Below are 22390 nucleotides of genomic sequence, written 5' to 3' on the forward strand. Positions count from 1 at the left end.
ATCTATTTCTATTTCCATTTTCATAGATGTAAGTGTAGAGAAATCCTGTTCACAGAAATAAGCAGATAAGTAGGGAAAGAAATAAAACTGTAGTCATAGCTTGTCTGCAGAGCTAGTCTGGATAGAGCCATGAGACCACCAGCTTCTACAGACTTTTGGCACAGCTTACATTTTTAATTCTATTTTTTCCCTTTCTTTTAGACAGGTATATGGAACTTTAAATATTTTCTTCCCCACACCCATGGACCGCCTTGAGCATTGCCCTGGGTGAGTCATGGCACAATGGAGAGAGACCATAGACTCAGAATAATCACCAATGGCATGGCTGTTGAAAAGTTGCCAGGATTTAGTGGGTGGGTTCTGGGGCAAAGATCAATGGTAAACTGAAAATTGACTAATCAGTACCAGAGTAATTACAGTTGATTGTATTGAAGGTGCTGAGAGTTCACTGAGGACCACCAGAAGAACTTTTATAAAACAATCCCCCTTTGGGCCTCCCTGGTGGCGCAGCGGTTGAGCGCTGGGTTGCGAAGCTGCCCGCAGCCTCTGCAGCACTGGTTCAATCCCCAGCTACTCCCTGCCACCGGAGGAGGGTCCCACATGGCGCGCAGACCTCTCCTGCCGCCCGCTGCTCCCCTCAGCAGTGTACTTCGGTCCTTTTGCCTGCTCTGCTCCCGCTCTGGCTCCGGTGAATTCTCTCACCCTCCCGCGCTTCTGACTGTACCCAGTGCTTGTATAAATAAATAAATAAATCTTAAAAAAACAACAACAACAAAAAAAAAACAATCCCCCTTTGAGGAGGAGCATTACTCTAACTCCACCCTCCCCTCTTCTTGCCTCTGCCGCTTTATTTCTGTTCTAGTCCTGGTGGAAAATTAGAAGGGTAAGGAATTAACAGAAGAAAAAGGATTAAATGCCCAGTTCTGAGGGAGGACTAGAGTTTATGTGGTATTTGATCAAAGTCTCACTGGGTCCAGCACAGGAGGCGGATCACACATCCACACTTCGCAGACCACCCTCGAGTTACTTACCTGTGCGTTGGTCTCTATTGCCTCAGGACCTTTGCATGGGATGCTTCTACCTAGAACATTCCTCTCTCCCCTCACTGGCCTGCATCATTTAAAAAAAAAATTATTTATTTTTGCATAGTATAACTGGAGTGTAGGACAGAAGTTGTGGGGGTGAGAGGACTCACCAGAGACGTAGTGGGGAGCAGAACAGGTATATTTACCGAAATACACTGTTGAGGGGAGGAGCAGGCAAGACAGGAGAGGTCTGCTGTGCCATGTGGGTTAGTTCCCTGACCTGGATGGAACTCAGGCCTCAGGCTATAGTGGTGTAAGCACTGAGATTTAACCCCTAGGCCACCAGGGAGGCCCCTGCATCACTTTTGGAAAGTCATCTTGCCTCCCCACAGAGCCTGGGTTTTCTTATCTTTTCCTAATATATACCGCATTTTGTTGGAATTGGTTATTTAAATTTCTCTCCTTACAGATTTTGTATTAACTAAACTGAAACAGAAATAAGTGAGTTTATTAAAGAATCAAGCCTAAAGATGTGAACCCCAAAATAGCCTCCAGATAGTTCTAGGAAAGCTTCCCAAACAAAGAGGGCTGTTAAAGTTCACCCTACTTATTTCAAATTATCTCTTTTGGGAACTGGAAGTTTTAGCTATGTCACATAGTTTGGAGTTGATGCTCGTTGAAGTTAGTGATTTGTCTGGAGGCAGTAGTTTCCAAAATGCTGCTTTTTCACAAAGACAGCATTTTTCCTGGGTACTTTCTTCAGGACCAAAGCTGATTTCGGACTCCTGTCTTTCTGCCCAGGGAGAGGGGTACCCACTTAATTGCTAGCTTTGGTTAACAGAGTGAAGTTACCGGAAGAGTAAGGGCCGTTGCACTGGAGGAGCTGAGTGGCTGCACATACACATCCACGGGTGTATGCGGTAAAACTGGAATCAAACCGGGTCTGCAGTGGGTTGAGCACAGTGCTGTGAAGCTGTCTGGAGCCTCTGCAGCGTGGGTTCGATTCACGGCCAGCCAGGGAGATACCCACATGGTGCGACAGACTCGCCCTCTGTCTCACCTGCTGCTCCCCTCAGCAGTGTCTTCGGTCCGTCTGGTTGTTCTGTTGTCTGCTCTATCTCTGGTGAATCCTCTCACCCACTCGCACATCTGGCCTGTACCCCAGCTCTTGTATAAATAAATAAACCTTAAAAAAAAACCAAACCTGAAGTCAAACCAGAGGGGAGTCGGGATTCCCGTGTTAGTCCCCTTTGGTCTATCATCTGTAAGGATTTGATTCCCGACACCGACTAGTGCCTCCTGGAAGGGCATCACCGTGCAAGCGGCTATCCTCACTCCCTCAAGCATTTTACCCCTTGCACTGGTTGTGTCTTCGTGTGAACTCTCTCGATGGGTTGGAATGTTTTCCTCAGAGTGGTCATTTAAAGGGTGCATTTGTACACGAAGCGCATGCATATTTGCTTTGGCAATTTCAAATAAGGGTGAATTTTTCACACTGATGAATTCTTCAAGACACCTGTCCGCGGCGCGTCGGCTCGAGAACGCTGCCGCCAGCCCCGCGGTGTCTCCAGAGAGGGCGTCCCCCAGCCGCGAGCCCCCGAGCATGCGCGCTGAGGCCGACGCGCCGGCGCCCCGCCAGGCCGGGTGGGCAGGACGCACGCGCACTCGGCGGCGGCAGGGGCGGAAGTCCCGCGGTGCCGCGTCAGCGCTCGGGCCCTGCGCCCTTGCGACCGATCCGAACCCCGGAGTCAGCAAACCACTGAGAGACGAAGTCCTCCCATGTTCCTAGAGAGAACATGTGGGCGTGAGGGGGCTCGGGAATGGGGTGGGTGGTGAGCAGTGCCGACCCGGAAGCGAAACTGGGGGAACTTCCGTTCTTTGTTCTGTCCCTGGTGTGTAGGTCTGTGACAGGGTCCAACGGGGCCTGGTCCGTGTCCGGCCCCCCAAATCTCCCGTCCCTGCCCCCAGGGTGAGTCCGGTCGCCCCCGGGGCTCGCGGTGACACGGAGGCTGTGGTCGCCCGGGATGGGGGTGGTGTCCGTGCCGCCGAGGCCCGCGGGGTCCCCAGGCCCGCTCTGAGCAGGGACCCGGGAGGCTCCGCTCCCTCCCCCGAAGCGGTCCCCGACGCCTTTTCCCCTGGGACATCCCGCCCCCAAAAGGGGCTTTCGCTGGGGGATGGGAGTGGGGGGCAAGGAAAGGGGCCCTGGCTCTGATTTTGTGACTTAAACAGCGTCCGGGGCGAGCACTTAAAAGTTCCCGCTGTGGTGAACAGGGGTCCAGGTTAGCTCGGCGCGGTTTGTGGAAGAATCCACAGAGGTTAGAAGTAAAGCAAAGTTTATTGAAAGTACGTTCCAAGGGAGGAAAGGCCAGAAGTCGGGCAGACTGCAGAAGTCAGTGACTGCAAAGTGACAGGAGCTAGAATCGAGCTTTTATACTTTAGTTTCCTTTGCTTTGTGGTTTCTTTTTGCTCAGTTTAGCAAGTGCTGGGTACTTTAGTTCTCAGGGAAAAAAGAAAGCAAGCTTTTTATTAAGGCTGTGGGTAAGCAAATATGGTAGGTGGTTGAAGCGTTGGGATGGGCACCAGCTTACTGGAAACATTGCCGGTGGTTAGGGTGTTAACGGGGTGCCAGTCCCAGTTTTAATTTTAGTTTTATTTAATTCTCATCAATTCCTATGTGACTGTAGAGGCGTCCTTCTGAAACAGATGTTGACAGTGAGCCTAACTTGGTAGATCTCGGAGGCGCTTTTATTTGATGTTAACAGATTTATTTGTGCCCGAGGCAGAAGAGAAGGATCGGAGAATGAGTTGTACGAGGTGTACGCAGTTAGAACTCGTTCTAGAAGGGAGTGCAAACTCAGATTTCGGGAATAATCCCCCTGGCACCCAGTAAGTCGAATCTTGGTTGGGGAGTGGTACAAAACTGTGGCTCTCATTTTCATTTGTGTTAGACACCTTGTTTGATCCACTTTTGAAGTGGCATTGAACACAGACCGGTGTTTATGCATTGTGGGCACGTGTAAGCAGAGGACAAGCAGGCTGATGAACGGGAAGTCTATGGAATGATTAGAGAAACGGTATTTGTCCTCAAGAAGAGAAATTTGTGATAAGTTGGTGACATTTGGTTTCAAGTATTGTACGGATGGCGGCATAGAAAGAGACTGTTCTGTCACATTTCATGGGCACTGGGCCTCTGAGGTGAAGGTCCACAGGGGTAGATTTTCAGTTTTCTGTCGGGACACCTCTCTAATGCTAAGCTGCAGAAGTTGTTGAGTATCTAGCAGGCTATCAACAAGCAGATAGGAACTTGACAAAGGGTTTCTTACACAGGGTAGAGGTTGATCTGGATAATCTTCAATTCCTTTTTAGCTCTCTTCAGGGGTACAATGCAGTTATTACCAGTTTTGGTCTTTAATTGGTATTTATTAGTATATGCCCCATTTTGTCTTACCTCTAAATGACTAGGAAGTAAAGTTTACATAAACACTAAAAATTTCCCTTTCCCCCCCTTAATCACACAGCACTTGCATCAGCTAAAGTCAGAATTCCAAGAAACTTGAACAGAGGCTACCAAATTCCCAGTAATTGCTACGCTGGCTTTCTGAGGACTAACTTGAAGGAGGGAAGGAGTCCAGCAGGTAAAGCTTTCTGTGACTTGTTCTGTCAGGTCACCTCTCTCTGTCCCCAGAGCAGATCCTGGGCCAGAGGTTGGCATTGGAGCAGGGCAAGTTGTGCATGGACCTGAAGCTGTGGGCGCACAGTGAAGATTTTTTTCTTTCTATGAGAAACATTGTTTACTGATCTGACACTGGGCACTTGTTCTCAACAATATGCCTTTGAGTTTCAGCTTCGGTTAATCCAGTTGTGAGGAGAGAGCTTTGCTTTTCTTCAGGAGTCAGAGTCTCTGACTTTTCCTTTCTGAGGAGGGTTTGGACAAAGAGCTGATTTGTTGGGGGTGTCTACTTATAAACAGTCCTGGATATTGTGAATTGGTTGATAGAAACAAAAGAGTTGAAGGGACCCAGCTGGGAGGGTGATGGTGGCAAGTGGGTATGGCACTGTGATTGTCAGTGGGTCTTACCCCTGATTCAGTGCTTTCACTGTGGAGGCACTTGTGTTGGCACTCTGTTACCCCTTGCTGCCAAAGACTAGCACACTCTGATCTCACAGCTCTCAGATAGAGCTCCTCCCCTTTTTAAGTCTTTTGTGAATGCAAGATCTGTAATGATGAAGCAGATACTTTTTGTTTTCCTGATTTTTTTTGTTCCTTTCTATATAGTAAATCCTCACTTAACACCGTGGACTTTAAATGAAAAGTGTAATAAAAACAGGTCTTGCTGGGCCTCCCCGGTGGCGCAGCGGTTGAGCACTGGGTTGCGAAGCTGCCCGCAGCCTCTGCAGTGCTGGTTCGATCCCGGCTGCTCCCCGGCCACCGGAGGAGGGTCCCACATGGAGCGCAGACCTCTCCTGCCGCCCGCTGCTCCCTTCAGCAGTGTACTTCGGTCCTTCTGCCTGCTCTGTTCCCTGCTCTGACTCTGGTGAATTCTCTCACCCTCCTGTGCTTCTGACTGTACTCAGTGCTTGTATGTATGTATGTATGTATGAAAAAAAAAAAAAAAAAACAGGTCTTGCTATAGGGCCTTGCAATATAATTGGTACTCAGCAAAACTTTGTTATATGAGCAAATAAAGAAAGAACAGAGGTGGACAATGCCCGGGGGGGTTTTCCTTCTGCCCTTGCCTTTGAGGAAGGATGCCCTGGTGGCTTCCTAACCTGTTCTAGGTCTGTTGAGTTTTGCTCCAGCCTCCAGCATTAGGGTGTGAAGGAGAAACTTTGAGATCCAAACCGTAATCTAAGTATTAATGTTGCCTTTTATTCACTGGAGTCAAGAGAACAGATTTCTTTATTACCATAGCAACTGGGTAGAAGGATGTCAATAGAGATAAAATACAGAGAAATAAATCATCTTACGGTTTTTTAAAAAACTCCCATTTCAGGGATTTACATTCTGATCTAGTGAAATATTTTATGATAAAGGGAAATAAAATACAGGCTGTCTGATATCTTATAAATGAGAAGAAACAAAGCAACCTGGACTAGGCTTTTAGACCCTGGTGAACATATACACCTGTTCTCTGTAATGCATCTGCTCGAGGAAAGGGCCCAAGTTCCTGTATAATAGCTCACCTTTGACTGACACTGGAAGCAAAAAACTGTCTTAGAAAGAAAAGGGAGGTAAGATTCTGAGCTCTTTGGCCTAGTTCTGTGAGAGATGTTGTTTCTTCACGGTTTTTAAAGTGGGACAGAACTCATGTGAACTTTCTTTGCTGTCTGGGATTTGGGTGCTCTGTCCTGACCCCTCTTCCTCTAAGCATGAAACCTAAATTTAGTAGCTAGAAACCTACGTATGTTTTTTTCTCCTATCAATTCTAATGTTTATGAGTTCCCCCCTCTCTCCCCTGTGTAAATGATTAGCTTATCCATGTTCCCAAATATTCATGACAGTTGATGGGATCCATACACATTTGACAATCTATCTGTGCACACTCATTTTTCTGATTTTTCTTCGTTTCTTTAGTTGTTTATGTAGAGTTGGAAGCCAGTATCATCCTGTTCATGTCATCATGTGGCACTGTTGTTATAAACACACTCAGGGTGCTGGTGGGGCAAAGGTGGGATATTGAGGAACTTGCACCCTTTTTGTGATCCTTACAGGAAGTCACATTACAGGGAATAATGCACCAGAAAACCACATTTCCAACAGACTGTATCTAGAGTGGTGGTCCCTGTGTGTAACCTTGGTGGGTGGTAAGCTGTAACATTTTAGGTTTGTATAATTTTACACAATAACAGAATTGCCTAGTGTCTCATTTCTCAGAATGTATCTCCATTGCTAAGGACACAGGACTATATATTCACCAGACTATAAAAGACTAGTTCCAATTGCTGCATTTCCTCTTACTGTTCTTGAATACTAACTAAAATGCTAGTTCTTCTCTTTCTGTATTCAGGTACTGTTTTTTTTTTGTTTTTTTTTTTTAATTAATATTTTTGACTGTTGAAACTTTTGCTTCTACAGTACTTCCTTATTTTCATTCAAAATCTGTGCTCTGCTGAGTCTGCAAATAGGAGACCAGAGACCCAGGACTTCTAGCCCACCCATGGAAACTCAGGCTGGTTGTGTATCTCAGGAACCTCAGGCCCTGCTCGAGGGTGGTAAGGAATGGGATTCATTCATTCTTATTCGGTCAGCAAAACATCTGTTGAAAAATCTTTTTTTTTTTTTTAAAAGATTTATTTATTTTTTATACAAGAGCTGGGGTACAGGTCAGAGGCGTGGGAGGGTGAGAGGATTCACCAGAGACAGAGTGGGGAGCAGAACAGGCAGACGACCGAAATACACTGCTGAGGGGAGCAGTGCGTGCGATAGGAGAGGTCTGCCATGCCATGTGGGAATCTCCCTGGCCAGCTGGGAATCGAACCCACACTGCAGAGGCTGCAGACAGCTTCACAGTGCTGCGCTTAACCTGCTGCACCACCGGGGAGGCCCATGTTGAAGAATCTTATTCACCAGGCACTAGGCTTAGCCACTAGAGCTAGACATGGATAAGTCACAGTCCTCACATTCAGTATCTCACAGCCTAGTGGGGAAGGTTGGCTGAAGCCAATCATTAATGTACAGCTTGGTCACTTTTATAGCTGAGGTATTTTTGAGGGTTGTAGGTACCTCATGTAGGATTAAGAAAACTGTGACAGTCACTGAATTCCATTTTATACATACTTTGTAACTGTTAAGTCAGCTTCATAGTCCTACTGTGTGCTCTTTAGATGCTCTTTAGAGGAGGCTTTAGGGAATTATTTTGCAGGTCACAGCAAAAGGATAAAATAGGTGGAAAGCCACAAGGTATTTATATTTTGCTTTATAAACTGTCCCACTGACTTTGGTGCCAGTTTTTGTCTTAATGGTTATTATTGCCATGCTTACCAGAAAAAGTATTTAAGGACTTTTTTGTCTTTAGGGATTTAGATTCTCCAGGGGACAAATCTATAATCTTAAAAGAGTTAGAACAATATGTGATCAAGCTTGGAAACAGAAAACATTTGTAGTGTTTCGTGATTTGTAAATTGTATCTGGGGATAGAGGAAGAGAAGAGCTATGGGTGTTATGTTTTCAGCAGGGTTGCGCGAAACTGTTGTTTTTCCTGAGGCCAAAAGGAACTTCATGCAAGAGTCTGAGTTCAGAGATGTGGAGAGTGATTGGGAGGCACATGAACAGGATGGCCTATGGTTCTGGCAAAGCTGGGAGACCGGACACAAAGGCACATGTCACTAATGGTAGAATGGAGCACATTTCATTGAGAGTACAGTGACTGGAGAGAAAGGGGCAAATTTGGAGACCATGAATTACTAGGACTTTGGACATGTCTCCTCATGCAGGCTGGACCCACACTGAATGTGCCTGTTTTAAGCACCTGTAGTAGCCGGAGAGGAAGTGAACTTAGGGAAGTAAGCAGGAGTTTCAGGATCCCATGAGTTTTCGGGAGGTTAGGTGATCAGAGAGCAGATAGTCATTCATGGATGCTTTATTGTCCTCAGCTCTTCCTTCCTCAAAAGTTCCTGCATTTTCCAACAAGGACAGCTTGGGGGATGAGATGTTGGCAGCTGCACTCTTAAAGGCCAAGTCCCAGGTGAGTTGTGGTTCCCTTTTTCCCTTTCTATCCCATTATGTACAAGAAATTTTTTGTGTAGTAACATCCCATTCAGTACCCTAAACCACAGTTCCTCCCGTCAGAACAATGTCCTTTCCTACTAAATAATCATCTTTACTGTCTGTCCCAATCTCTCATTTCTCTTCCCTACCTAAACCACCCATTCCCCACTTCCCAAATAAGCATTGTTCAACCCCATCCAACTAACACTTTGGCGCTGCCAGTCCTGCTTCTCACCCTGATATCGCATGTGAGAATATCTTGTTTCAGGAGTTGGTGACATTTGAGGATGTCGCTGTGTACTTCATCCGGAAGGAGTGGAAGCGTTTGGAGCCTGCTCAGAGGGACCTCTATAGGGATGTGATGCTGGAGAATTACGGGAATGTGTTCTCACTGGGTAAGCAGTTACGCTCGCTCAATGTATAACTCCTTTGGCTTTATATGCTTCATTGTTGGCTAGTAACAGTTGAGTCACTGAAAATAATAAGCTAAGTATTGGCTGAGTCTCAGAAAGTTCTAACAGTAATACTAATAGTAATGGTACTTTGCAGCTGGTAAAGAACTTTCCCACTTAGTCTCTCACTTGATCCCCAAAGCAACAAAGCAATGGAGATAGCTAGTATTATCCTCATTTTGTAGGTGAGGAAAGAGAAGCCAAATGTTTTATGTGCTTTTATAAGAAGTCATGTAGCTAGTGAATGGCAAAACTCTAACCCTGTGGTCTTGTAAGTCCAAATTTTATACTTTTTTCTATGTTAATCTTAGGACTTAATAACCCAGACTTACCCAAAAGATTAACGTATTGGGATTTCTGTTCCTGTAAGGTACTACTCTCTGCCCGAGTGAACATTCTGGAACTCTTTAGCTCCTCCCCTTCTCTGTTGAACTACCTCCATGAACCAGTTGCTTTGTGCAGGACCTGGTGCAGCTGCTGCTCTAACAGAAATTTCAACTTCTTGTAGCAGCAATTCACATTTTAACATTTGTTTTATGGGCTATTCCTCATCTTTCCCATTCTCAGTGAGAACATCCTCTTTTTTTTTTTTTTTTTTAAGAATTTACTTACTTTTTTGCATAGAAGAACAGGGGTTTAGGCCAGAAGTGCAGTGTTGGAGAGGGTGGTGAGAGGATTTACCGGAAACAGGCCACCAGGGAGGCCCTCACTGAGAACTTTTTCCTGTGCAGTACCAGCGGGTCTTTCTAACTCCCTTTGAGGCCTCCTGTGCATTTCCTTTCTGTCCCCTGCAGATCTTGGGTCTGGAATTGAGGCCTGGACTGCTTGGTATAAGCAGGATAAACCTCCTTGTTCCATGTCTTTCCCCATGAGCAGGCTTCTCATTTTGAATTTTGATCTGATCTCTTAACTGGAGTGATCAAGTGAAAGGAAGAGCCGAGGGTCCTGGGTTTGAAGGGAGATGAGAACTGACAGGTGCCTGTTCAGGTGAGGGGAAAATGGCTATCTCTGTTCCTTACTCTCATTGGCCTGTCTTTATCTTTAAAATACTGACAAACTAAATACATTCACTCTCTGAACAATTCACAGTTATGTTCTCTGCCTAAAGTTCCCTTTAGAAACCCAAAGCCAATCCCAAAAATTAAATGTTGGAAAAAAACCCCAAAGACATGGAGACAGAAAGGTCAGGCATGAAAGTTAATACACATGCTCATGTCTCAGCATAGCCCGGGCCCGGAGACGAGCAGCTGTCACGCGCCACATCCCCAGATTGGGCCCACATGACTGACTGCACATGTGATTGCTCCTTTTGCCTGGGGCCTTAGGGCTCGCTATGGCTTCACCTGATTACTTCCTCCTGCTCTGCTCCCTTCCCCACTTCTGTCAACACCTGTCTATGCTTATTTTCTTGTATTTGCTTTCTGTTGTCATTTTTCAGCTGCAGTGGCAATCATCATCTCCCCAGCAATATCTCTATTCTCTGGCCTCTCTGAGGACTTTGTTGCTTCATCAAACATGTCCTTTCTCTTCCATTTTTGGTTCCCTGCCTCTCCCTGATCCATCCTCCTCTCCTTACATACCCAGCTTTCTCTATACCCTCGTTCTTTTAACCTGGATTTTGCCTCCTTTCTCCCCTCCTATTTCTTCAATGCAGTTCTCTCACTCTGCCTTAGGTGCACACAGCTTAGGCAGCCTCTTTGCATGCAGATAGATAAGAAGCGTGTGGATTTGCCCATTAAACATTAGTTACATGGTTTTCCTGCTCTGGTTTTGACTTTTTGTCTTCCACAAGGAGCAGGTGATGTTTGTATTTTGTATTGTGCTAGATGGTGAGACCAGAACTGAGCATGATCAAGACATTTCTGAAGATGCAGGATCACATGGGGTGCTATTGAGAAGATTCCAAAAGGACATTTCTAAGGGTCTTAAGTTTGAAGAAGCCTATGAACAAGAAGTCAGTCTAAAGAGGAAGCTGGGGAACTCCTCTGGGGAAAGACTGAATAGGAAGATACCAGGTTATGGTCCAGTGACAGTTGAGAAAAAGCTCACATCCATGGGGGAGAGAAGTGAGAAATATGATTTTGGGAACAGCTTCACTGTGAGTCCCAACCTTATTTCACATCAGAGACATCCTGTGGGAGACAGACCCCACAAATGTGATGAATGTAGCAAGAGCTTTAATCGAACTTCAGACCTTATTCAACATCAGAGAATCCACACTGGGGAAAAACCCTATGAATGTAGTGAGTGTGGGAAGGCCTTCAGCCAGAGCTCACACCTCATCCAGCATCAGAGAATCCACACTGGAGAAAAGCCCTATGAATGTAACGACTGTGGGAAGACCTTCAGTTGCAGCTCTGCTCTCATTCTGCATCGGAGGATCCACACTGGGGAGAAACCTTACGAATGTAATGAGTGTGGAAAAACTTTTAGCTGGAGCTCCACCCTTACGCACCATCAGAGAATCCACACTGGAGAGAAACCATATGCTTGTAATGAATGTGGGAAGGCCTTTAGTCGGAGCTCCACTCTTATTCATCACCAGAGAATCCACACTGGAGAAAAGCCCTATGAATGTAATGAGTGTGGGAAGGCCTTCAGCCAGAGCTCACACCTCTATCAACACCAGAGAATCCACACTGGAGAGAAACCCTATGAATGTATGGAATGTGGAGGGAAGTTTACCTATAGTTCAGGCCTTATTCAGCATCAAAGAATCCACACAGGGGAGAATCCCTATGAATGTAGTGAGTGTGGGAAAGCCTTTAGGTACAGCTCAGCTCTTGTTCGCCATCAGAGAATTCACACTGGAGAGAAGCCTTTGAATGTAATGGGCATGAGCAAAAGTTCTCTCAGGGTCTCTGCTGAATTAAATATCAGAGAGTCTACATGAAAGAGAGCCACATACCTATTTTCCTCATTTCCTCTGAGTCTAAAGAGCTCCTGCCTTACTATACAAGGATGAACAACTTAGGATGTGTCCTTCCAGCTCAAACCCTTCACTTTAGAGAATGGGGCATACTGGGCAATTCGTGCTGGTATACTGATTAGCAACCTAGTCAATTTTCCCAGGAATGGTACCAGCTTGAAAAATTGAGAGGCAAGTTGCATATCAAGTGCTGGGAGTAGAGGGAAGCTCTGGGACCAACCCCCTTCCATCTTGGAAGGGAGTTTGCACTAGACCAGAGGATCCTTCCCACGGTGGGGTTGGAAGCACAGTAGGAATAAAATTCCAAGGATTCCTGTAGCTGGAGTCAGTACAGTCAGCACAGAAAGACAGTGGAAACAACATTCTGGGACCTGTTACTTGCTGTGGAGGGGGAATGGAGGTTGTATTTCAAATGGAGTCTGTTCCTAATCCAGCTTTTAAGGTTTGATAAGGGATATGCATTTTGTTTCATGACTTTATTGGTTATAAAGACTTGGTGTTGAGGGATTTGTTATTTTATTGGAGTCAAGGGTAGACCCCAAGAGAGGTTATCTGTGATGATTTTATTGTTTAGGGCTCCTGGAGCAGCAAGACTACATTTCCAAGAGCAGTCGCGCAGTTTTGTTGGAGGACCTCTCCTCTGTTGTGATAGGACTATTTGGGAAATCCATCGAATCCATGAGTATAACATTAGGGAGAGGATCAGAAGTAGTTAGCATTGGCACCTCCTCTTCCCCTTTTGCCACTCCTGTGATGAAAAGCAGCTTAATGTAAACCCCTTGGTAAGAATCCTCCTAAGGAGTTCACTCAGCTTGCCTTGCCCTCTCACCTATAACCTAATGACACTGGGTCCTGGCAGCCAGACCTCTCCTAACCCTGCCTCTGACTCTTCAACGGCCGAGTATGAATGCAAACAGAGCAAATCCCAGAAAAGGAAAGCCGTGACCTGCAGCTGGTATCAGGGCTCCTTGCTCAATTAGGCTGGAGCTCCCCGAATTTTCCCAACTGAGGGGATGACCTCTCATTATGTTTTTCCAATCCTGCTCATCCTGTAGCATAAACGAAGTGCACTATTAAACAAAATAGTTTTTCAGAAGGAAAGATTGTGTTTTTGTGCAGGGGCCAAATTAATTTCAGTTTAAACAGGAAACTGGTTGTCGATGGAATCTTTACACACAACCATTGCTCTCTTACTCAAATGTGATTTCTCTTTCCCTCAGGACTCCATCGTATTCCTCTAGTACTGCCAGACTCCACAGTCATCCTCACAGTCTCTCCCACCTTCATAATCACATGTGGGATTTTATGTGCTGCATATCATTCTGCACAGAATGATACTTAAGGCAGAGACCAAAACTAGAACAGTATAGGGTATGGGGCCCCTGACAAGCGTGTACTTGGATGTTGGGTGGCAATGGGTACATTTAGACTGTATTTTTTTACTGCTAATGGAGGATGTTATGGTTATGAAAACCTAATGAGAGCATGATCTGGAACTTTGGTCTCTGAAAATTTTTGAATCATACTGTAATTGACCACCTAGTAGTTTGCAATTTCTTAAAGCTAGAATGAAACTTAACAAAATTGTGCTCTTTGGTATCACTACATATTTACAGGTGACTTAATTTCACAAAACTGTAGTCCATGAACTATCCATAATAGACTCACTAGGCCACTTAGTAGTAGTGCCTGCTTCTTAGACCCAGGGCAGACCTGTAAAATGACTTCTGAGGAGAGAGCCTAACTGTTTACACAAAGAAGAAAGAAATGGTCAAGGAAAAGTGATTGGAGAAAACTTCCTGGAGATCAGTTTGGGCTCACATTAGGAGGATGTGATCTGTAGTAAAAGAGAGAAGGCTCCAGGTAGGACAGTTTGGGGTGGGGGTGAGCATGGCCATCTATGTGGAGGTTCATGGATAGCTCTGGAAAAGACCTTAAAACAGGTAAAATTACTAGGTGAAGAAGTCACTACATGAAGGATCAGCCCCTTTTCTGCCCCTTTGACCTTGTGTCTTCCCTGCTTTAGTTACTGGAATCACCAGCTTCCCAGCCAGCCAAGCCAAAAACCTGTGGATTGCATGGCTTGCGTCTCCATCCCTCCTATAGTATGTCAGCATGTCTAGCCCATCCTACCTTCTCTATTCCTGTGACCCTAGCACTGGCCTAGACAGCAGCTCTTCATCAGATTTGGATACCTTCAAGTAACATTTTCTGGTTTCTAGTTTCTGATCCTTCATGAATGCCAGAAAGACATACAGGGCTTCATGAAGGTGTTTCTGGAAGAACTGAACTAATGAGGTTTAGTGGCATTTCCTCCTGGAAGTTTAACAGGCCAGGCACAATCTTCAAGGCCTGGCCACTGGTGACAAATGTACATGTACACCCACAGACTTCACCTGTTACACAGCCACATGTGATCACGTAAGCACACAGCCACTAATTTTTCTATAGAGCAGGGCACAGCCCTGTGGTGGGGTCCAAAGATACATGAAATGATTCCTGTTCTCCAGAAGTTCAATCTGGGGGCTGCTCATTGACATTCTCTGCCAGCTTCTCCCAAATGCTCAGGCCTTGAAAAGACCATTAAAGGCAAAACTTGCAAATAATTTGCATTTATTTTTAGATACTGGACTTTGTGATAACAGAACTAGGAACAGACGTCATTAGCTAAGAATAATAGAAACAGGAACTAAACTGAAATGTTACAGCCAGAGATCTTAGTGGTTTCCCGCCAGACAGGTGGGATCTGCTTTCAGGTATCTCACAAGTCTGTACCATCTTGCATTTTCTCTTAAGTGTCATTCACATCTTTTCTCCCAGCTTAGATGTTAAGGTCCTAAAGTGTTCCAGAGTCTATGGCTCTGATATGCCCTCTAAGAGCCTAGCTGGGCTTAACTGACTTCCCCACAGCATAATTACATAAGGTTTCCTTTTAGGGGTCTGGAATTCCAGAGGACATCGGTGCTGCAGCTGCATCAGACAATATAGCCAGCTGGGGGTCAGACAAAATAGCCATTCAAGTCTCTTACCTGGGAATGCAGGTCTCCCACCACCTGGACCTTCAGAGGCCTTAATAGGATCCAGGATGCCTGAGCATTTTACAGATGAGGACACTGAGGTCAAGGGCTTAGTAGTCACGCCTACTCTGGCTTTTCTAGCAGTGGGTCAGCAAGCATATTTTTTTTTTAAAGATTTATTTATGTATGCATACAAGAACTGGGGAGGGTGGTGAGAGGATTCATCAGACAAAGTGGGGAACAGAACAGGCTGATTGACTGAAATACACTGCTGAGGAGAGCAGCGGGCGAGAAAGGAGAGGGCTGCAATGACTGTGGATAGTTCATAGTGCTGAGACTTACACCTTTTGTGCCACCAGGGAGGCCCCAGCAAGCATTATCAAATGATTGTGCTCCCAGATCTGTGCTAGATGGTATAAGGGCAAGCAAAAGTATATAGTTTCCTATCAAGAAAATTTACCACCTCATTGAGACAACATAAGGAAATGCTTAGAATCTCAAGAATTTGCAAACAATCCTATCTTAAGTTTATGAAGCTAAAGGTCTGTTAAGAAATAAGTCTTTGGAAGAGCAGATCTTAGCTGGGTCTGGTAGTCAGGGAAGATAAAAAGACATTTCTGATTGGGATAAGGGGAGTGTAGCCTAAGGTGGGGCTGTGATAGAAGGACTCCTAGATGACGATTTCACCTAGTGAACATGATTTCACTATTTGAGGGGGGAGGCAAGAGCAGCACAAACCAAGGGAACAGTGGAAGCAAAGACAGGGAGTCACAAAATTACTGGGGCTGGGTCAGAAGGAATCAGTAAGATGTAATTATTTAGCCAGTAACATGAAATACTGCTGCAACCCCTCCCTCCCATTTCTGCCTGGTTCATCCTAGTATAGATGGCTGGATGAAAAGGTCCCATGAAAATAATGCTCAGATCAACTAGTAGGAAGAAACTGATGTACTATCAGTGAAGTCATGGTGAGTAGGAAGTGATGAAAAACAATGCTTTCAAAGCTCCTGCATCTGCTGACTTGTACCCTGAATTGCACAAATAATTACTTTGTAAATCTTATCTGGAAAGGTTTGGCAAAAATAGGTGGTAGGCATTTATTTCAAGCATACAGATAAAAGACAATAATGTATTTCACAATATTTTGAAAAACAAGGACACAAGTCACTAAAAATTACTAGTGTACAATTTAAATAATTTTAGAATGGGGAAGGCTTTTCTCAGCACAAGATGCTTTTCTAAGCACAAGCCACTTGTGGAGGGAGTGTAAATTGACTCAATATTTTGGAAGGCAATTTGGCAACACAAAAGTGTACACTATTTAAAGCAACTCCACTTCTAGGAATTTGTCATACAGAAATGCTTCTTTCTATAAGCCTGCAAAGAACCATGTACAAATTGGTGTTTTTAATAATTAGAAAATTCCAAATATTAACCATAAGATACCTAAATAAACCCTGTGATCATCAGAATGTTTGGTTCTTACGTATTCATTGACATGGAAAAAGGCCCAAGATACAGTTATATTTCGAAAATGCAGAGTCCAGAACAGCATAATCCCATTATCCCAGTACATTAGCACAATCACTGGCATACACGTCTATCTATGTATATATATAATATAGATTATACTAAAAAAAATTTAAGAGTCAGCAGCAAATATTAAGTATAAAATTATGATGGGTGTTTACTTTGTAACGCTATTTCCTTGCTACTAATTTAAAGTCAGCATGCATTAAATTAGAAAAAAATTATGGCTTTAAATAAGCATACTAACACAAGTTTTAGGAGCTAATTTTTATAACCATGAACATCTGACAGGTAGGAGTCCTGAAAGTCTTGAAACCGGTCCCAGTTGGTCCAGATTTGGCTTTAGGACTTTCTCGTCACAGGTTGGATTTTGCTATTTCAGAATCTTGATAATTATGATTTAAATGACTCGACCCACCACTGGGCTCAACCTCAATATTTAAAATGCAGGCCCTAACTCTCAACTCAGTTCGGGTGGAGATGGGGCCTTGGCCAGCAAAAATTCATCAATAAAACCCAGGGGTCTCCTAAGCAGCCCAGAGCTCGGGCACAAAGGCACCCGCAGCAACCACATGGGTGGGCGGGGCCCGCTGGCACTGAAAGCACAGGCCTCAACCCCACCCCGTCAGACCCCGGCCGGACAGCACCACAGGCCAGCACCCCCTTTTCTACATGCCTCGGGGCACTCAAAGTGCAGGACAAACTGGCTTTCTGTCTGCGGGCGTGGCTGCCTGACAAGCACAAACAATGGCTCCACGATCATTTCCGGCAAGACCCCTGCTTGGGGAGTAACCAACCCCCCGCCCCTCGCTTTCGGTCCCTCTGGGGCTTTGGAGGTTTAGTCAACTCGATGGTTCTCATGCTCTTTTAGCAGGGAGGGGCTGGGAGAGGCGGGTCCGAAAAAGAGAAGGAAGGAGGAAGAGCCGGGAAGCTCACACACACCACCCCTAGCGCTGAGCCACCTTCCTCGGGCGATCTTAGAGCAGTAACGGAGTGGGAGGAAACACTCCTACAGGATTGATTCCATTGTATTGCCATGTGATAAAAATGTGTTCATGGGGCCTCCCCCATGGTGCAGGAGTTAAAGATATGACTATCAAGCTATTGCCAGCCACTGCAGCACAAGTTCAATCCCCAGGCAGGGAGCTGACCCACATGGCACAGCTGACCTTTCCTGCTGCTCCCCTCAGCAGTGTATTTCAGTAGATCCACCTGTTCTGCTCCTCACTCTGTCTGGTGAATCCTCTCACCACCCACCCCTGGCCTGCACCCCAATTCTTGTATGCATAAAAAAATAAATCTTAAAAAAAAAATGTCTGTATGGACTATATATTTGACATTTAGTTCTACCAACTACCACTAGAGTTCTCATTACAAGAAACTTCAAAGAAACAAAATTTAGCAATCAGGAATGGCCATGTTTTTATAAAACATTGCATGGGCTCAGACTAACCCCAAACTGTTGAGGAGTGATTCTGGAGCCAAGCCTGGTTGCTTCCACCTTCTGAGACTGGACAGTTATTAATCATGTCTGATCTTTTACTGTGCAACTAGTGTTCGATTCTACTCCCTCCAGTCACCTCCTTGCATGAGCTATCTGCCCCCAAATGCTTGTCGTGGGCTGTTTCTGGGGGAAATCCAAATTATGACAGTTGGTATGGAAGTGGCCCTAGGAACTGTGCTTTCAGTATGGGATTCCAAAAAAGGCCATTCTTCGGATGGTAAGAAAGGGAGCCTGGTAAGAAGTGCAGTAATGGCCACCCCACATGATGTAGCATGACAATTACTATGAGTCTCACTTCTCATGGGTAGAAGTATATAGCTTATTGCAATAGTTCTGTAACTTGAACATTATTGGGATAGTGGCAATACAGCCTCTGGAGGCTAGAAAAGGCAGGGAATCTGATTCTAAGAACTTCACAAGGGAACAAACTGGGGCTATCACCTTGATTTTAGACCAGTCAGACCATGTTAAAATTTGAATCTATATAAAGTTATATTGTTTTAAAAAAGTACCTCTTTGTGTTATTTCATTACCATCATAGAAAACACACACAATCCTGTGGTTTTACTAAGGAGTGGCCCTACAGACCAGCATGAAGGGAAATCCGGTGAGCAGAGCAGAAGCAATCTGTCTGGCACCAGTTGCGTGTGGAGTGAGAAGTGACCTAAGGATTTCACAGCCTCCTGAGCCATGGCAAACAACTTGCCTACACAAGTGGCCTGCAAAGAAGGCTGAAAGTCCGGAGACAAGACCTGAGGATGACTTTGGTTGACAGATAGACCTATGGGAGCTAAAACAACGTATAGATCTTTGTGTTTGGGTTTTGTGTGTGTGTGTGTGTGTATAGAAGTGGGGTGCAGGCCAGAGGTGTGGGGGGTGAGAGGATTCACCAGAGACACAGAGGGGAGCAGAACAGGTAGATCTACTGAAATACACTGCTGAGGGTAGGAGTGGGGAGACAAGACAGGTCTGCTGTGCCATGTGGGTCAGCTCTCTGGCCAGGTATGGAACTCGGGCCATAGTGGTGATCAAACTAAGATTTAACCAGCAGGGAGGCCCTAGATCTTTGTGTCTTATAGCAACATCTATTAGCAATGCCCACTGCTAGGTGTCAGGAAGTGAAGAGGCAGCACAGCCTGGGGCCCATCCACCTCACCAAAGTAGGAGGCCTGCTTCATTTTCCTCATCTGGAGCAGCTCCAGCACGGGCACTATACAAAGATAATCAGCTGCTGCCCAGTTACTAAATTCTGAAGGGGCATTCACCATGGTAAATATCCAAATAGGATAGCTCACATGAAATGTCTGAGGTGCTGGCAGAATATTCAGATCACTGGGAAGCCTGATTAAGAACATTTCAAATTTCAAGAACAATGCTTTTTCAGTAATGAGCCTTTCTCTAATCTATCTGGTTGGTGCATAAAGACTTATTACCTGTAGTTTAATCTGATCCCTGGATAACATATAGGGCAGTCGCAGAGATCAGAACTGGTATACGACATCTTGCTGTTCCTAATTCTGATAGGTCAGGTCTGCCTGTCAACTGGCTGCAGCAGTAGACAAAAAGGCGACCTCAGTGACTCCTAATCAGAGGTGAAAAAAAATGGTCATAGTATGAAGAAAAAGAGTGAAAGGAGGATGGAGCAGAACAGTTGGGTTTCTAGAAAACAGGAAGAACTACTGGCCAAGAGACATTATCGGATAGCGAGAAGGAGCTGAAGACATCAGAGACTGCAGTCGATGGGAAAAGACAGGATGGACTGCCATATTACTGACTTCTGGAACTTAGAAGAAGGAAGCTTCTAAAGTCAGATTTTCAGACTTTGGCAGAGAGAGAACATACATTACCAAAATCAACCGATGCTGACCAAATGTTCCCAGTGGTGGAGAAAACCCATACTCAGTATGTAGGGAAAATAACCACAATGTAGATCTAGATGCAGCTACTCTACACACTTTAGCTCAATTTCCTAATATGTTCACGAGTAATACAAGTACTATTTACCCCAAATCCACATTTTCCAAAAGTTAAACCAGCTGGAATAGTTCTTTCTCTAGAATAGTGTTCAATAACCAATATACTACTTATAATAACAGTCCTGAGGCATTCTAAGATGTCGTGAGTTTATTCTCAGTCAGATTAAATTTTGTTCAAAGTGGCTCAATTCTTTACAAATCATAATTCTTGAATATATGTTAAAACAGTTAAACAGTTTTAATGTTTCTTCCTTAGTTATACTGGGTACACTATACAAAAGGCAGTGCCAGCATGATTTATAGGACTGGAAGTGTGGTGAGGGGAACCTGCCCCAGCTAGGAGGAGAGTGAGGAATCCACAGACCTGTCAGGAAATCCAGCACCTCCCTCCTACTGAGGTGCTCAGAGTCCTGAGCTCTGAGGTGCTCAGAGCCCTGAGCTCTCATTCCTCAGACATTCCTTGATGTCAAGTGAAACAAAATCTACCACCAGGGTTTAAATCACAATTACTGGGCTTCTCCTTATCATTCATATTCTAAAGTTTAAAAAACAAAAACACAGAATGCATATTTCAATTAAAGAGCCTCTCCCTCTCCAGTGTGGACTCTCTGATGCTTGGAAAGATTTGACTTACTACAGAAGGTTTTCCCACAATTATTACACCAATAGGGCTTCTCACCAGTATGAATTCTATGATGTTTATTAAAATTGGAGCTGTGGTTGAAGGCTTTCCCACACTCCTTACATTTATATGGCTTTTCCCCAGTATGGAGTCTCTGATGAGAACTAAGACCTGCGTGCTGACTAAAGCTCTTCCCACATTCATTGCACTGGTAAGGCTTCTCCCCAGTGTGTATTCGATAGTGTCGAATGAGACTGCCTTTGCCACTGAAAGCTTTTCCACAATCTTTACACTGATATGGTGCCTCTTCAGTGTGCATTCGCTGATGTTTAAGGAGGTCTGAGCTCTGACCGAAAGCTTTTCCACACTTACAGTCATAGGGCCGGTCCACCAAATGTGTTCTGTAGTGAAGGGTAAGGTTTGAGCTATGGCTGAAAGCTTTCCCACATTTGGTGCATACGTAAGGTTTCTCCCCAGTGTGTGTTCTCCGGTGTTTAGTAAGATTTGAACTATTACTAAAGGCTTTTCCACACTCAGCACAGATGTAACGTCTCTCTCCTGGGGTTGGTTTAGTAGAAATTAATTCTCTACCTTTCTTGGAACCTGTGTCTTGTAGAGGGGTTTTTGTTCCTCTTTCCTTTTCAAGGTTTACCCACTGCCTTTCTAACCTGGCCTCACACTTACTGGCAGTACTCATGGGAACAATATCCCTCTGGAATCCTTCTGCATGAGATTCTCCAGAACTTTCCTGCTTATCTGCTGATTCCTCATTCTGGGTGCTCGATTTACAATCTGAAACAGTAAGTAGAATAACGACATGTCAGTTATTTCCTGCTGAGAAGAAACTTAAAGGGGCAATACAATCATCAGGTCATATAAATGGTTTAGAAGGATGCCCATTACTTCCCATGACAGGTCACAACAGCACATTGATCCACGTAAGTCAACTCAGCTTATCATACCACTTTCACACAAGCCCCTATAAGAGGCTGCTTTGGTAAAATGACTATGTGGCTTTTCTGCCAGGAGAAGAATATACAGGGCCATATACAGGGCCATGAGGTAAAACCAAGCATATTAGGGCAACAGCAAAGGAAATGAGAGATGTGCTTGGGCAGAAAGAAATAAGCAAGAAAGATTACTGAAGGGTTAAAGTTGATTAAGGAATAAAAAAGGTAATTAAGGGGAAAAGGGCTCATGGTAAACTCACAAAATCTGTGTTCCCACAAAAGCTAAACATAAAGGCAATAAAAGAAGTTATTCAGTCCATTTATGCTAGTCGCAGAGACTTATTTCATGTGAATGAAAGCTCTTAGCTCCAATGAGGGTTTAACTGTTACGCTGTAACATACATAATAATGTCTCAGAACCCTAGTGATAAAGGAACATTACTGCTGGAATCAGACTGAAGCTGTATTCCTTACTAGGCAGTCACACTTCTTAAAAGTCATATAAGCATCCACATACACAGAAAAGGGGAGGAAGAGAAATTCACTCTGGAAAGGGATCCCTTTGAGAACCGTCACCCTCCAGGAGTACAGGAGCCTCATCAACATGGCGCTTTCTTCCAGGCCCCTTTTTCTTTCTCCATCCACTATCCATTTCCTTTCTCTGCCGAGATCAATAC

At 44.7% G+C, this 22390-nt stretch overlaps 2 protein-coding genes across 5 annotated transcripts in view; one reads left to right on the top strand and one right to left on the bottom strand.

Moving 5' to 3' along the window:
- Nucleotides 1-2734: 2734 nt before the first annotated feature.
- ZNF3 (zinc finger protein 3) lies at nucleotides 2735-18677 on the top strand. 2 transcript variants are annotated; one of them, XM_037507037.2, is made up of 6 exons: nucleotides 2735-2823; nucleotides 4544-4660; nucleotides 7102-7238; nucleotides 8619-8710; nucleotides 9002-9128; nucleotides 11012-18677. In XM_037507037.2, the coding sequence occupies exons 3-6, from the start codon at nucleotides 7184-7186 to the stop codon at nucleotides 12076-12078; spliced, it is 1341 nt and encodes a 446-aa protein (XP_037362934.1). In that variant the 5' UTR covers nucleotides 2735-2823; nucleotides 4544-4660; nucleotides 7102-7183; the 3' UTR covers nucleotides 12079-18677. The 2 variants fall into 2 exon arrangements, with proteins under 2 accessions (XP_037362934.1, XP_037362933.1); XM_037507036.2 differs by lacking the exon at nucleotides 2735-2823 and adding an exon at nucleotides 2849-2994.
- The window catches only part of LOC119241610 (zinc finger protein with KRAB and SCAN domains 1), a 48580-nt gene continuing 35969 nt past the window's right edge, over nucleotides 9780-22390 (bottom strand). For 2 of the 3 annotated variants that reach the window (XM_037507034.2, XM_037507035.2), the window contains one exon: nucleotides 9780-21555. In XM_037507034.2, the coding sequence (XP_037362931.1) occupies nucleotides 20717-21555 (839 nt within the window). In that variant the 3' untranslated portion in view covers nucleotides 9780-20716. The remainder of the gene's footprint in view (nucleotides 21556-22390) is intronic. The other variant, XM_054693660.1, reaches the window with a different exon arrangement.

Source organism: Talpa occidentalis, unplaced genomic scaffold, assembly GCF_014898055.3.
Source record: "Talpa occidentalis isolate TD23 unplaced genomic scaffold, MPIMG_talOcc4v2.1 talOcc4.12, whole genome shotgun sequence".
Classification (NCBI taxonomy): domain Eukaryota; kingdom Metazoa; phylum Chordata; class Mammalia; order Eulipotyphla; family Talpidae; genus Talpa; species Talpa occidentalis.

Coding starts and splice junctions, on each gene's coding strand:
- ZNF3 (XM_037507037.2), top strand. CDS start 7,184: ATGGAAACTCAGGCTGGTTGTGTATCTCAGGAACCTCAGGCCCTGCTC. Junction 8,711..9,001: donor TCTTAAAGGCCAAGTCCCAG/GTGAGTTGTGGT, acceptor ATCTTGTTTCAG/GAGTTGGTGACATTTGAGGA. Junction 9,129..11,011: donor CGGGAATGTGTTCTCACTGG/GTAAGCAGTTAC, acceptor GTATTGTGCTAG/ATGGTGAGACCAGAACTGAG.